This window comes from Hypomesus nipponensis, chromosome 27 (genome assembly GCF_054491055.1).
Source record: "Hypomesus nipponensis isolate SF chromosome 27, ASM5449105v1, whole genome shotgun sequence".
In the NCBI taxonomy this organism is placed as follows: domain Eukaryota; kingdom Metazoa; phylum Chordata; class Actinopteri; order Osmeriformes; family Osmeridae; genus Hypomesus; species Hypomesus nipponensis.
In genome coordinates, this window is record NC_140387.1 from 12924142 (window position 1) to 12940746 (window position 16605).

General features: G+C 44.3%; 1 protein-coding gene across 2 annotated transcripts; it reads left to right on the forward strand.

The window, feature by feature from the left end:
• Positions 1–15: 15 nt before the first annotated feature.
• On the forward strand, positions 16–7754 carry macir (macrophage immunometabolism regulator). Of its 2 annotated transcripts, XM_084694062.1 has the most exons (3): positions 44–94; positions 5323–5418; positions 5519–7754. In XM_084694062.1, the coding sequence occupies exon 3, from the start codon at positions 5526–5528 to the stop codon at positions 6183–6185; it is 660 nt and encodes a 219-aa protein (XP_084550188.1). In that variant the 5' UTR covers positions 44–94; positions 5323–5418; positions 5519–5525; the 3' UTR covers positions 6186–7754. The 2 variants fall into 2 exon arrangements, with proteins under 2 accessions (XP_084550187.1, XP_084550188.1); XM_084694061.1 differs by lacking the exon at positions 5323–5418 and having other exon boundaries at positions 16–94.
• Positions 7755–16605: the final 8851 nt, after the last annotated feature.

The following is a 16605-nucleotide window of genomic DNA, read 5'->3' on the forward strand; positions in this document are numbered from 1 at the left end:
CACGTGACAATTGTCGGAAGCAGTTGCATTTTTCGAGAGCCTACACCATCGACAGAAGAGGCGTGAACATCAATTGGCTCGCGCTGTTAAACAGGTTGGTTTTTCTTCGGTTTTCGGCTTTACCATGGGTGTTATAAATAATTGTCAAAGATAAATTATATTTGTGCATACAGCATTGTTTAGAATGTCCTTGGAAAACGTGATACGATTGCAGTTTAATATGGAAGCTAATGGTGGACCGACGGACCCTGCACCCAGAACAAATCCATATACCAGTGTGGCAAAACACAAATCTCAAATGCCTGACAATATATTAAAGGGTCATTTTCAGAATCACATTATTCAAAACGAGACTTGTAGCCGAGTAGCGGTTTTGCATTTACAATATTCCGTGGTGGGCTCAACTGAAATCCCTCCAGTCAGAATACACAGGATAAAACCGGCCTATGAACGTTATGCACCGAGAACCACCTTTTAAATAGTCTGTATCGTTGTTGTGGAACACCAAATATTAAGCCCACAATTTATTAACTTGATTCGTCATACGGTAGGCTAGCCTATAGGCTACCCATTTTTCGTCTTGCTACAATATTGCGCGTGCGTTTGTGTCGAGAACGAAAGGACAGGTGTGTGAAGCGGGAGGCCCGACTGCTGCTTTCTTGTCTGATGTATATCAGCAAACTAAATCTATTGAGAACTGTTCTCGCAAAAAAATAAGTACACAACTGAATGTAGTCGACACGAATAGCTTAGAATTAAATTGAGATCAGCGGCACTATTACAATTATTTATGCATTCTAGATGTAGGATCAAGGGTATTGACGCAATTATTTGTAAGGCTGCTATTATGCTATAGCCTAGCTGTTTGAAAGAACAATTTTAGTTTGACCAACGGTTCTTCAATAAAAATCTAGCTGCAAGCAGCGATGCGGGTTCCTCTGAAACATCGTGAACAGCAGTGGAACAACTGACAGACCATGTCACAAAGTTTCAGAATGTTTTGACAAATGATGTGGAAATGCCATAATTTTAACATTAAGCTGTTACCTGCAGCGCCACCTACGGTCGGATGTGGGCTCTTTGTAGTGGGGGAGTTACATTTGGCCTGTAATTACAATGTGCATTAACTTTATTAGCTTCTTAGCTTTCGCCTAATATAGCTTTTACTACTCCAATTTAAAAGTGCACATAGTAGGCTAATGCAGACAGAAACCATCTCGAGATGTGTGATCTGACGTCACTCTTTGACAAACGTTTACCTTACAATGCAGCCCGCGGTGTGGAGGCAGGAGCATTAAATAAAACATTCCTGTAAATTAGCACCACAAAACATTCTAAATATTGTTAGATCCTGAAGTATCGATACTTTCGGAATCAAACAGATAAATCCTCACAAAATATCGATACTTCATAAAAATCTTCGCCCTCAACAATACTTAAGGGTAGTATATCCATCTCGATGGACTTGCAGATCCGGTAATTGGGGTGTGCTTGCCTTCGGCTAGCACAAACCATTGTAATCTCACATATATATTATTATTATTCTTTTTGCCCCCCTAAAACTTTGTCAATATTTGGACTACATAGACAACCTAGGTGTCAAAAGTTTCGTCTTGGTAGAGATTGAGTTGCTTGTATTTGGATTTACGTTCCGTTGTCGTTTAGGAGGATACAACGTTTTTGTGGCGACAAAGTGCCTTTTGTTGACGAAGGGTAACCTGTGCTAGCTACGTCACCACGTCAACACACGTTAGCAACGACGCATGGATATAACGTGATAGACTTTCTAGCTCGCATATTGGAGCTTGGATTACGAGTGAAAAATACTGCAATCTCGCATTTTTGATTTAGGTCGTGACAGTCTTTGAAATTTGAGCGAGTGCAGGTCGCCCGTGAGACCGCCTCGTCTTTTAGGCGGCAGCCATGATAGAAAGCGTCATAGTAGTATTTTTTGTAGCTAATTTTCTAGTTCAATTTTACACCAAAAAACAGAAATAGGGCAATGTTATGACGATATGACTATTGTAAAAACAGCCAGGTGGTGAGATTTTAATATAGTTGCTGTAAAAACGTTGATTTGTTTGCTATGTGAGAGCCTGCCAGCCTCCATTGACGAATGCGGAAGTAACAATAGTGTTGACACTCAACTGATGATCATCTGGTGAGTATTTTCTTAATTTCGTACCAGGGTCAATTCTACATCTAAATGGACAGCAGCGTTTTAAAGATATGGCGATTGCGAAGACAGCCAGCGGGTCAGCATAGTTTGTTATTTGTGTAAAACTTTGAATTTCAGTGAGACTGCGTCTTGTTTTGACATTAGTCTCAAAGTCAAAGACTCGGCTCGCCCACTGGCAGTGTAGTAGGCTACAGTACTGACTTCAATGCCACAGCTATGGCTAAACTTTATTATGTCTTATTACACGGCTGTTCTTAATGCTGTAGAATGCTCCATTCACTTGAATGGGGCTTCTCAACGTTCTGTGGTGAACAATTTTCTCATATTTGACCGTTGCTATGCATATTTGACCGCTGTCAAGGGAAGTGGCCTTTTTGCCTCGGATTCACGTCTTTCGTAGCACTCTGCAAGTAGTCCGGTAACTTTTCAACCCCAGCGTACTCTGTTGCTTAGCGACGTCAGTTGATTTGAAGCCAAAATAATGCTCAAAGTCTATGAAGTTCAACGTCTTTGGCAAACTATTTCTCTGCTGATGATCAATACGAATGGTAACAAATACATTGTAAAAAGACACACTGTGTTAAGTTATTTTTGTTGGCAAGTAGCCGTGTAATAAGCGGTCTAATGTAAAGAACGCCCATCATTATCAGGGAAATAAGCCCCTTCAGCTTTGCGTCGCATTATGCCTTACAAAAGAAACGTTCTAATTTCCTGCGCTTTCAAACAATCAGTGGAGTGTGGTTGGCAACGGCAGCTAGCTTGCCTCTAGCAAACTGCTTTTGAATTAGCCATGTCCCCCTAAATTAATATTGAACTTATTTACCTTTTGGGGGGCTTATTTTCAGGTAGCAGACGGTACTATTTGAATCGCAATTCCATATGAAATACTGCCAGTGACAACGTTATTACAGTAGCTTGTTTCAAAGGGGGTTCCTTGTTTCAAAGGGTGTTCTTAATGAATTATGCAATATGAGTAGGCTAAATGCTTGAAAATATCACTAAAAGGGAAAACGGACCCACCTGCAACTGAAGCAAGCAAGCACACCCTACAATTTCCCCAGAAATTGTACCCTCTCTAGTTTGTTTTGCTATGTCACCAATGTTACATGCAATGTGCAGAATAAGAAGTGTCTCACAATGTATAGTGTATACTGTTGTAATGTCAAATACCAATGCCCAAATAAAAACTTGAATTACAAAAAATCTAGACAGGCGTTAGCAATAGGCTAGACTGCTATTCGTTTTCTGGCTATTATTTTGGAAGCTTCCATTCTAATGCTGACTACAGCTAGTCTTGCTAGAGTCATTTGCTAAGTAAGGTATGTTGATGTGATACAGGAGACGTTAGCATTGCTAATAGGCTAACTGTTAAAGACAAAATCATACTTACAGCTTGTGTTTGTGATTAGCATACGGTTGGAACAGCACCTATTTTCAACAATAGCGGCTCAGCAAATCAACCGTAAAATTGTCCAAGGTTTTGATTCAAAACTGTCTTTGGTGAAATGGTTTGAGCAAATGAATAAATTAGTGTTGAACTTTACAGGGATCTTCTCATTGAAAAACATCAGCCATGCCCGTCGAGGGTCTGGTTCCTTGGGAAGATTATGAAAAGTGTCAGCATTTTCGATGGTCCATTTTCAATATACTTTAAAAACTTTCAAACGTTCTTCTTTGTTGTTTGTGTGGAAATACACAGAGCAGTGCTCAGCTAAACTAGTGTCTGAGATCCTGGGCCAGAACACCAGAGGGCTGGTCTGTAGGTAAATGTTGGGGCGTGACAAAGATGATTCTATATTTGTGACGTTACAAGTACGCTTCTTCAAAACTGACCGTTTTACAGCTGCAGTTTCGAGTTGTGAGATCTAGATTTACATTTATTCATTTAGCAGATGCTTTTATCCAAAGCGACTTCCAAGAGAGAGCTTTACAAGTGCATAGGTCACTGATAATAACAAGATAGCCCCAAAGCATTGCGGGTAACCAAAACAAGAAGCACACATTGTGAACAACCAAAAAATAAGTGCCAAAGGGAAGAACCATAAGAGCATGTAGTTAAGCAAGTTACAAATTAAACAACATGAATCTGTAAGTGCAAGTGTACTTGTAGAAAAAGCAGCAGCAGTAAAGATAAAAATAAGAATAACTAAAATAGAATACAGCAAATACAACAGTGTTTGTGCATAGATAGGTGTCAATGGACTTTGAAGTTCACTGTATGTCCATTTTACCCACCAAACTATCGTTATTCAACTATGACAAGGTAAAAGTGGTTTTGCAATCAATGACCCCTTTAAATTAGCTGCACGGTCTGTAGAGATCTTGGGACAAAGCCACTTTTTTGTTCCAAAACCGGGCTATACGCCACTTCGAAATATAAGCCAAAAAATACGGTCGTTGTGGCCTGTTGTATCACTGTGCCAAATTTACAAAGGAGATCCTGTGTTATTGGACATAATAGGTTACTTAAACTTTAATAAACCTACAGTGATGGTTTCATAGCAAAGTAGCTAAGACAGAAGGTAAATGTAATAAATGTCTGTAATTACTATAAATAAGTGAAATTATTTTCACTGCTTCAGCACACTGGGTTTTCATATGAAATTATTTGTTAATTATTTTGTTCAATTTTGACTTTTTGTAAAGAGTGTAAAATCGTGATCTGTTATAAGGTTGTTCATGGGAAAAGAGACAAGCTTACTGTTACTATAGTTATCATCATGTACATTCACTACTATTATATTTGATTCAAATGTATTGTCATTGTGCACAGTACGAGGAGACAGCCAATGAAAAGCAGTTAGCATCTAACCAGAAGAGCGAATAGTAATAGCTTATAAACCAGTGGCAGTTCTAGACTAATTTTACTGGGGGGGCCAAGGGGGGCCAGTGTTTAATCACGGGGGGCACATTAAAAACAAACAAATGATATTTAAACAGTAAATACTTTAATTTAGCTTTACATTCAAATCATACAAACGGCTCTGGCTCTCCCTTTTCAAGCTCCTCAGCTCTCTCAATACCTTGATATGTTTCTCTCACTATTTTATTTACTGGGGCAAAAAAGGCTGCAATGTCCCTTCCACATTTCATGATGACTACTAGAAGAATACATTTTTAAGTGTTTACTTTTTTTTTTTCAGTCAGCTCAGGGGGGCCACAGGGGGGGGACAGGGACATTTTTACAGGGGCCCTGGCCCCTGTAGGTCCCCGTGTAGAACCGCCCCTGTTATAAACAGGTATAAAATACGAACAATGTGAAAGTGAAACAGTGCAGCCTACAAAAGGTTAACTCTTTATTGATACAGGGTTGTTTTTTTGTTTTTGTTCTTTCTCCAGTCAGGTAATGTCTCTAAAGATGGAAATGGATGTCAGTGGAGTTTCCAGGGCACCCATATCTGTTCTACCTGCTGCTGAGGTCAAAGCCTCCCTGAAGCCTGAACTAGCGGACAAACCTCGATGTGCTAGCACCCCCTGCTCCCCGATCAAAAGTACTGTTTCAGGATACCAGATTCTCCACATGGACTCTAACTACCTGGTAGGCTTTACCACAGGTGAGGAGCTGCTTAAATTGGCCCACAAGTGGTCTTCAGCAACCAATGCCACCACACCCACCGAAAAATCTCCAGTACCAGAAACCTTGCCCGTCACCAGCTCAGTTCCCAAGCCCATGGATCTTGGCATCCACCGGATGTCTCGCAAAGCCAAAATGCGGTACTACCAGCCCTATGACATCCCTGCCGCCAACGGACGAAGACGGAGGCGCATGCCCAGCTCAGGTGACCCCTATCTCAGGTCCCTGTCGAATGGCGAGCCAGGGAGAGCTCTGCACGGCCCCTTGCCCCTCTGCTTGCTCAAGGGGAAAAGGTCCCAGTCCAAGTCGCTGGACTACCTCAACCTGGACAAAATGAGTGTCAAGGAGCCGGCAGACACAGAGGTGCTGCAGTATCAGCTGCAGCACCTGACACTGCGCGGGGAGCGCATGTTTACCAGAAACAAGACATGAAGCAACATAGCTGGGCCTGCCACCCAATTACCCACCCCAATATGGGATATGGGTGCTATTTTGGGTTTCTCCCTGTTTAGATTATAGGTGATCCTTTAAGAAGACTCTTGTGAGGCCAATTCATCTTGTTATATTGTCAAGCAAATGTGACAAGGCTTTTGGGATCCAAGCTGTTGTATACATACATAAGAAACACTGTTTGTTCTGACACTGTAAAAGGGTTGTTTAGAAACAAAATGTGAAGTTTGTCAGGATTAGCAATAACTGGTAATCTTATTTATTGATGAGATTGTGTGTTTGTATGTACTGAATGTTGGTGTGAATGTTCAAGTGCTTGAGTGCATCCCTTTTTTTAACTGCTTACGGATGTGACCAAGGCCTCTATTGCAGAAAGAAGAGCCTCTCTTTTTGCATTTTGTTGCACTGTTATACATCTGAACATGTTACAGATACACATACCTACTGTAAAAAATACAGTACATGTTTAGCCCACAATCTTCACATCCATTAACCACCATAAGCTCTAGTAATAACAGTAAACTATTGTATATCAGACCCACAACCTGCATTGCTCTTTTTGCTCATGATTGGTATGAGGGAAATGTGGGCTTTATGTAAACCACTGACTGTTACACAATGAAAAGGTTATTTAAAAGAGTCCTTTTTTAAGAGGATTTGTGGGGAACATCTTTGGAGTGGCTGTGGTAAGATTAGCATCTTATGCATCCAGTAATCCCCTCCCTCCCATGTTTGTGACTTGAAAATAAGAGGGAATAAAGTTTAGTTAGGTGTTTTGAGATTTAATTCATAGATGTTACAGCTACATGCCCCACTTATTCAGTATTTTTTTCTTCATTACTATTAAAAGGGTTTAGGTTAAATGTGGAGTCTTGGTAAGAAGACGTCATATAAAGCCATGTGGCCTCTTTGCTTGTAAACACCGGCTCATTTCCGATGTAGAACTGCTATTATTGTCTCTCCTCAATTTAGACTTTTCCTCACCACTCTTAACCCCTCTGTGGGACACGCCCACATTGTTCTTATATTAGAACTGTGTTTTTCTTTTGGGGATAAGTTGTCACACTGTGTTTGATATTTGTCATTCTTCTGGGTCCACCTTAAAAGGTGGATTTGTAAGGACACAATTTGGTTTTACCACTTCATGATGGCGCCTAACTATCGAAACCAAAGCATGGTATTATGGGTGTCCTGGGAAAACTTGATCAGACTTTGTAATTCGGAGTGCATTGGACACATGACAATCATATTCAGACTTAACTCCTTACTTGAAGTGTCCATGACAATGTCATCAAAACATTTTTGTTTGCGTGATACCTTATGATAGGTAACTGCTGACCGTTTTTTTTAACAACACTGTTATTCGTTTTTTTTTTTTTTTTGTCAATGTTATATCAGTCAGTTTTTTCCATCTCTGTGTTACATTAAGTATCACAGGATAAGGAAAGGTGGTGTTCATACCTATCGTTTCATATATCTTAAAATACTAACAATACAATGAAAGGTGACTGGATCTATCTACTCTAAATTAAATATGTCTGTCTACAATTATATTATCAGGCCATTTCTTGCACAGACCCTTATACAATAGATTATTTATCAGAGTGTCTGTCACCTTGACTCTCCACTATTCTAGTTTTATCAGTCATTTTGGTTCATGGTACAGAAACAAACCAGTATTTACCTAATACTTGCATGGTAAATAGTACTTTTGGCAATACTTTACATTAAGGTTACATTAACTACATAGCAATACCTACAAGAATAACATTGTAGGAAATTCTGTGTTACTAAATGGTAGTAATTGTAAGCAGTGTAGGTTATTTCAAAAAATTAACAAGCCTGTGTATGGTGGAGAGGGTATAAGGGGTAAGTGGCTGTTGTACAGGGGAGTTAAAGGTTGTAATAGCAAAGCAAGATTTACTTTATTTTATTTATCCTATTTAACTACAATATTATTACCATATGTCTTTATATGTATGGTAATTAATGGAATCTTAACGTAAAGTGTTGCCATATTTGTCTTAAAACAATTACTGTTGGGATTTGTTATGAATCAATCAAGTCATTATTTGGTATAAGATCTGGCATTTGCCTATTCAAATAAGTAGTAGTAGTACATGTACTGAATTGTTAATATTATGTGTCTTCTTTCTAAATTTATTCGTCATTGGTTGGTGTATTTTTATTTTGTCTTGAAAAGAAATGTCTGTGATCAGTGTATTTATGTCATCACACTATTGACCACAGTGCACCCATATGAAAACTCATCGCTTTGGATAAACTGTCCATATTACAATATTCCCAACAAGCACATACTCTGGCACCAATCATTCAATGTACTGCATTTTAGTTTAGAAAACCTTCCCCAATCTTTTCATCTCTTCTATTTCATTTGGGTCAATTCTATGCTTGACATCACTAAACTATACCATGAAGTAACCAGCTTTATGTATTTTATGTTCATTTTGTGGATAGTGTTTGAAAGCACACGTGTATTTTGATTAATTAATCAAAATTAATTATAGATACATGTTTTTCATTTATTCTTGTGAAATCTGTTCATATAGCTTGTACTCTGTAGTTTCGCAGCTTCAGCGCTTAAATTATGTTTGTTTTTATTAACTGTGTAAATTCATACCCTGCAATGCCAATTACTGATGTAAGTTTTATTTGTCTGGACATTGTTATTTAACCAGATGCTGTGTTATCACCATTATATATATAATTTATTTTCTTTTTTTTGTGAATGTGTCATAAACGATTTTCAAATAAATAGTCTACTCTATGCTTTGGTGTGTCAATGTCCAACAAGTATTACATTACATTTATGCATTTAGCAGACGCTTTTATCCAAAGCGAATTCCAACGAGGTAGCCCCAAACATTGCAAGCAGCCAAAACATGAAGTATACATTGTGAAAAACCAAATAAGTGTCAAAGGGAAGAACCGAGCATGCAGTTAAACAAGTTACAATTAAACAACATGAAACTCAAAAAGTGCAAGAGTGTACATGTAAGTCTCTCAATAAGAGTCATTGTGATCCTGGAGGAAACTAACATCAGGTCCAGCCAAGCATTCCTAAGCAGTGTTGGGTGTAGTAGTCAGACTACTTCTGTTAGGTAACAAGTAACTTAACGCGTTACTTATTTAATTGAATGAATCCGTTACTAGTTCCTTGTTCAAACAAAAAACGCTTTACTTAATTTAGTCTTTTGGTCGAGAGCACTCAGCATGTAGCTAAAAGTCTAGGAAAGTTGAGGCTACTTTTCGCTAGGTACTTACGAAAACGTCTTAATCTGCTAGACAGGTGGATTCCCCTTCGTTCTTTTGGTGCGCAGTCTCACAAACCTAATTTACCCGGCGTCATGGTATCAAACGCCAACTGTGCCAACACGTCTGAGATCTCGTTCGTGTACACACGTCAATTTTTGACGTGTACAGACGTCCGTTTTTGACGTCTGTACACGTCCGTTTTTGACGTCTGTACACGTTTAAAATAGGGTGCTACCACTTCATTTTGTTTCTGAGGGGAAACCAGATAACTATCATTGCAAGAGAGAAAACCTGTCCACACTCAACCAATCTTGATTGAATTAAGGTTAAAAAATAGGCTAATATAAATTGGCAGTGACATTATCAACAACTGAAGGCTATTTTGTACCAAAAAAAAAAAAAAACGTTTTGTACACTATATCATATTCCCATTTCGAAAAAGGTATATGTAAGCCTCTCTCTCCACTTATCCAACGGCCCGCTGCTACTCTGCGTTGTGTTATATGATGGTTTCGGTTGGCGGGTGGTTGGGCGTCCAAAGGATTCGACACGGGAGACGAGACTGAGGTTTTTTTGAATGGTGGCGAGATTTATTTTTTTAGCACAGCAGTTCTCGTCCTCAAGCACACAACTTTTATCACTCGTGGCCTCTCTGGCCTCCAAACTCATCCAAAGAACAAAACCAAAAACTTACGGGTCACCCCGAGGAACAAAACAGCATCACAGCAAACAAGTTATAATTTACAGAACACGGCTGCAGCGCTGCCTAGTGGCGTGGCACATACACTACCTTACATCCACCCCTTCTTTAAGTGATGGCGTCCCAGCCAGCAGATCAACCAAGAAAAATCTAATAGTAACCTGAGATTATTCAAAACAATAATTTACAGTAACCTGAGATTATTCAAAACAATAAAAGTGTTGTGAAGGGTTATGTGGTGTGAAGTGTGTGTAGTGTGTGTGGCTGTTATCTGTTATCAAGGTGTATGTGCGGGGCCCTATATGTCTCCAGCCGCTCTTCTTGCTTTGGCTCTTTTCCACAACTTTCTCCCTCTTTCTATCTTCTGTTCGTCACTTTCTATAGCCCTGACTCGGGACTCAAACGAGAGCTTTAGCGGGGGATGTCGCTTCCTCTCTGGGTTTCTCCTCGGTCTAGGGGTGGCACCACCACTGGTCACCTGTATTTCCCCTTCCCACATTACTCTGGTCCCCATGTCAGCTTGCTCAGTATCTGTGTGCTCCTCCTCTCCACTTACTGTTCCAGCCATAGCTCCGTCCTCACCTCCCTCTGTCTCATCACCCTCTGGTTCCCCTTCAGGGTACAGCTCCATGCTGGCCTCCCATGCCTCACTGTCTGACTGGCCCTCTTCCATGGTCACACTACTGTCACGCTCCACTGGGAGGAACATGCACTGGGTAAGGAGGTTTCGGTGCACCACCCTTTCCGCTTCCCCATTCTCCAGACGCACCACATACACAAGTGAACCAGGCCGCTTCTTTACCACAACATAAGGGCGTGCCTCCCATCGGTCCCCTAACTTCTGCCTCCCCTCCACATGACAAACTCTGACTAAGACTCTATCCCCCGGGATGAAATCTTCACTCTTTGCTTTCTTATCATAATATTTTTTCGGTTGATCTTTAGCATTGTGCGAGGTTTGATTGGCCAGGGCATAGGCCTCTGTCAGAGAGTCATGCAAGGTCTGTACATATTCAGTGTAGTCACACGGCTTGCTAGTGGCAAAGGAGCCAAAGATCAGATCGACTGGGAGTCTTGGGTGCCTGCCGAACATGAGGTAGTATGGGCTTTATCCGGTAGAGTCGTGTTGTGAGCAGTTGTAGGTGTGCGTCATGGCATCCACATGTTCATGCCACCGAGACTTCAAGCGCGGCTCTAGTGTCCCTAGCATGTTCATTAGGGTCCGGTTGAACCGTTCGGTGGTCCCGTTGCCCTGAGGATGGTATGGCGTGGTGTGGGTTTTGACGATGCCTGTGCACTTACACAGCTCCTTCACAATGGCACTTTCAAAATTGCGCCCCTGATCTGCATGCAGCTTCACAGGGAACCCAAAACGGCAGAAGAAGTTCCTCCACAGTACCCAAGCCACTGTGCCTGCCTTTTGGTCCTTAGTTGGGTAAGCCTGCGCATATCTGGAAAAGTGATCTGTGACGATGAGCACATTTTCAATGCCGCCCTTAGACTTCTCCAGCGACAAATTGTCAATGCACACCAGCTCCATGGGGGCACTGGTATGAATACTAACAAGAGGAGCTCTGACATTGGTGGTAGGGGTTTTTCTGAGGCAGCATCGCTCACACTGCTCACACCAGGCCTTGATCTCCTGAAACATTCTCGGCCAGTAGAACCTTTCTCTTATTGTCTGTAGCGTTCTCTCAGATCCTAAATGCCCCACTTCATCATGGAGAGCTGTTTTGACGGCTGCCCACAGCTTCTCTGGTAGAATGAGCTGCTCTACCACCCCTTTCTGGCCATCTTTGACCCGTTGGTATAAGATCCCTCTTCTAACCACTAACCTCCTCCACTCTTAGGAGAAGGCGCCCACTAACGGCCACATCCATCCTCTCACTGCGGTTTGGTTTTTGGTTCCGGCTCTTGAAGTGTAAGATAGGGGCTATGTCGGGGTCTTCTTTCTGCCCTGCCCGTATCTCCTGTGTGGTCATAGCAGGCAGCGCCTCCATCCCCACATCTCCATACCGCTCACTGGGCTCCAGCAGCAGACTACTTTCAGGCTCCCCCACAGCAGCACTTTCACCCATGGCCCCCTCCTGTTCCTGATCAGCTTGCGCCTCTCCGTGCCTCGGACCCCCTGTCTTAACTCGCTGGGGGCAGATCTGCAGGACTTCCGTCACCTCCTGATTGGACATGCGCGAGAGGGCGTCGGCATTAGAGTTGTCTTGTCCCCTTCGATACTGGACATCAAAGTCAAATATTGACAGGTGGGACACCCAACGCTGGCCTGTAGCGTCGAGTTTGGCGGAGGTCATCACATACTTTAGGGGGTTGTTATCGGTAAGAACAGAGAACTTGCGTCCGTAGAGATGGTCGTAGAACTTGTCCGTGATTGCCCACTTGAGGGCGAGGAACTCAAGCTTGTGTGCTGGATACCTCGTCTCAGGTGGGCTCAAGCCTCTGCTCGCGTACGCGATAACTCTCTCCATTCCATCCTGGACCTGCGCTAACACAGCACCAAGCCCCTGCCCTGAAGCGTCGGTCTGCAGCAGGAACGGTTGGGTGTAGTCTGGGTAACCCAGCACTGGAGCATCAATTAACTTAGCTTTCAAGGACTGAAATGCCTCCTCACATTCAGCCGTCCATGTGAAGGGTCGGTCAAGCTCCCTGTTCTTCTGGGCCCCTCTCTTCTTTTTCCTGGGATCACCAGAAGTGAGGCGGTATAAAGGGGCAGCCAGGCTGGAGTATCCCTTCACTTACCGCCTATAATAGCCCGCAAACCCTAGAAACTGCAACACTCCTTTGCGGTTGGTGAGCTTCGGCCACTCCTTCACTCTGCTGATCTTCTCTGGGTCAGTCCTGATGCCGTTAGCCTACACCAAGTGACCAAGGTAGTTCACTTCTTGCCTCACCAACTGGCACTTGGAGGGCTTAAGCTTCAATCCATGCTCCCGAAGCCTGTCGAAGACGAGTTGTAGTCTTTCCAGATGGTCACTGAACGATGTGGAAAAGATTATAATGTCGTCCAAGTAGATGGGTGAAGTTCAAGTCTCCAAAGCAGCAGGTCATGAGCCTTTGAAATGTGGAGGGGGCATTTTGCAAGCCAAATGGCATCCTATTGGCTTCAAATAGCCCCATGGGTGTGCTGAATGCGGTCTTGTGCTTGTAATGTTCCGCTACCTCCACCTGCCAATAACCGGAGGTTAGGTCAAGAGTGGAGAAGTATTTGGCTTGGCCCAACGACTCTAGAGCCTCCTCAATCCTCGGCAAGGGAAACGCGTCTCGGGTGCTGTAGGAGTTCAGCTTCCTATAGTCCACACATAATCTTAATGACCCATCTTTCTTGGTCACTATCACCACTGGGGAAGCATAAGGACTCTTACTGGGACGGATGACTCCTGTTGCCTCCATCTCCGTCAACAGCTGTCTCACATCCTGCCACTGAGAAGGGGGTATTTTTCGGTATGGTAACCGGAAAGGCCTGGAGTCCACCAGCGGAATCTCATGCTGCACAATGATTGTGTGACCATAGTCCAATGAATGCTGGGAGAAAACGTCTGCATTCTTGTCCAGCAGCTCTTGCAGACAAGCACGTTGGTTCTCATTCTCCACTGCTGCTTCACTCAGGTCAACAGCACAGCTGGGGACTACTTGGCCCAGGCTGAGGCATGCCTCTTTGTTCCGGCTCTACCCTGCTTCTCATCACCAAACTCCATCACATTGTGCACCAGGACAGCATTGGCCAGATGTGTGTGTGGTCGGATGGTGACATCATGCTGGGAAAGGTTCATCACCCTGACCGGGGCACAACCTCCCTTCACATCTGCGAGGACTTTAGCAACCAGCAGGTCCTGGGGGAGTTTCAAGGAGGCCTGGTCTTCGATCAGGGCAGTATACGTCTTCCTCCGAGGACCAGCTTTTATCCTGCATCTTAAATCCATTTCTTTCCCTCCAGGGATCCGTATTTTACGGCCAGTGTACACAGCAGGACCTACAATGTCATGCCCTTCACTTTGCTTGGCACTCCCCACCTTCAGCAGGGCTGTATACCACTCTGGATGCCGCTCTTTGACTCTGTGCAGACACTGCTGGCCATAGGCTGCTTGGAGGTGGCTCTGGGAGGCTCAAATGACATTAGTGCCCACCAGGAGGGGTACTGAGGAGCGGTAGTCGGAATCAGGAATGACGAAAGCAGGCACAGCTTTAAACTCTGTCCCAAGCACTTGCAGATCAACCTGCAATACACCACGGTAGGGCACGGCTTGGCCCCCGGCACCCTCAATGGGTATTTTGGAAGACTGTAGCTTCTTCTGCTTTAGGACTGGGTGGCTCTGCCAGTAACTGTGTGTGATGCTGGTTAACTTGGAGCCAGAGTCAATGAGCGCTCTGCACTCCAAGCCATTGACTTTCACCTTTCCTTCGTTCCTGGGACCCACAAGGGGTGTTTCCTCTTCAGTGTGGACATTTTCAGCAGGTGGGTGGGGCCCTTGCTGCACGCCCATGGTTGTCCCAGCTACCATGGGCTTTAAGCATTTAAAGGCTGAGAGGGATGGGGTGTGTGCCCTACAACCGGGTGGGGGTCTGTTAGTACTGCTCGGCAAACTCGAGCTTGGTGTCCCAGCTTTCCGCACCAGTAACAGGTAAAGCTCTGGCTCTCCCTCCCCTGCAGTGACTGGGCAGTTGGTGGGGAGGCAAGTGGTGGAGATGCCATCCTCAGCTCCAGGGTGGACAACTTGGCCATGTGTTCCTCCTGGTTAAGGGCCAGCTTCTTGACCATCTCTGTCAGCTCCGATAATTCAGATGCAGGCTTGCTTCTCTCTCTTCTCATGTTCCCGCCATCCTCTGCTGTAACATGTACCTGTGTGAATGTTTTTTTTGCTTTGTTGAGGGGCTGGAACTTCTTACCTTCTCTCACTAGATGGCGGAGCTCAGCCTGTAGCTCACGGAAGCTCAATAGTCTGGGTGTCATTGGTGCAATTCTCATGTACACCTCTTCCTCAGTTAGCCCCCTCATGAACTGCCGTGTGAGTTTGCTATCCCGGTCGGGGAAAAGCTTTCCACCTCTTTCCTTGTCTTCCACAGCCCGCAGTTTTGCCTCCAGTGCTATGGCGTAAGAACAGGCGGTCTCCCCTGAATTCTGGCTCCGCTCGTTAAAGTCAGCTAATGGGTCTAGGGAGCCTCGGGTGTCACTGTATTCTGCCCTCAGTTCCTGAAACGCATTTTCTGGGGTTTGTTCATAAGGGGGTAGGTTAAGAACCAGCTTCCGGGCCTCACCACCTAACTGCCGCACGACTGTAGAAAAGCAAAGGTGAATGGGGAGCTCTATCGCCTCCAGGAGGTACTGCATATCGCGAACCCAGTCCTCCACCAGTATCTTGCAGTCTGGGTTTCCAGTGAAGACTGGGACATTTTTCACCTGATGTGTTTGCATGAGACCGCCATAGGCCGCCATGGGAGGGCTTTGGCTATGCATGGCTGGAACAGGGGTCTTCAATGGTGGTACACGTGGGTAGGTGTACAAGTTGGAAGATGTGGCTGGAGGGAGGGCACCAGCAGGGGTGCTGGTGTACAGGCCTGGAGCCGGTGTTGGGGGGTGTGGTGGCCCCGGGTGCAGGTCAGTGGCTGTATGGTCCAACATTCCTTGGGGGTTGCAAGAGTTTGTGTTGGGGGCCCACGCATTGGCGTTATACAGGGGCGATGGTGTGGCTTCGCCATGACTTGGACCTTGGGTGCTATGATATGAGGTTTCAGACTCAGGAAAATGTACGACGGCATGGTTACTTGAAACGTCTGCCGCTGGAGGTGTTTGGAACCTAGGCGTGAGCATCTGGGGCATAGGGGGGGGGGGGGGGGGGTATGAATAGCCTGGATAGATGTGGGGGCTAAGCCCAATAGGCTGGGGTTGATAGGAGTAGGCTGCTGGATAGGTCATAGTGGGCTGCCTCGCAGATGACATCATACTTGGGGCATGGTGTGGGGGTGGAGCTGTTGTGGTCCCATGCCCACGGTGTTTAGGCACCGTGGCGTCCACTGACCTGTCTGCCTGTCGGCCGGTGCTTATGTCTGGGCTGGTGTCAAAACGGAGTGGAGGTACCTGTCCTGAAGCTCCAGTGCCTGGCAGCCTTGAGGGATTGGCTGGGGTAGTGTACTGGGTGTAGGGTGTATGTCTTTGGGGTGGGAGGTTGCCATGTAGTACAGGCACTTGAGTGGGCTGATGGCTGACTGCGCCCGCGGGAGAGACATGAAAGTTCTGTGACATGTTGCTATGTTTTGCAGACTAACAGTGAAGTAATGTAATGAGTAGATATGTAAAGTGTGAATATAAATATAAATCTAAGGCTAATGCTTATTCAGCTTATAAACTGTTTTAGCAGTACACTCAACAAAACAAAAAAACTCATCAGTTCCAAACTTCTGCATCTAACTCGAAGTTTC

Bases quoted from the DNA above. Each gene is read 5' to 3' on its own strand.
- macir (XM_084694061.1), top strand. From the start codon at position 5,526: ATGTCTCTAAAGATGGAAATGGATGTCAGTGGAGTTTCCAGGGCACCC.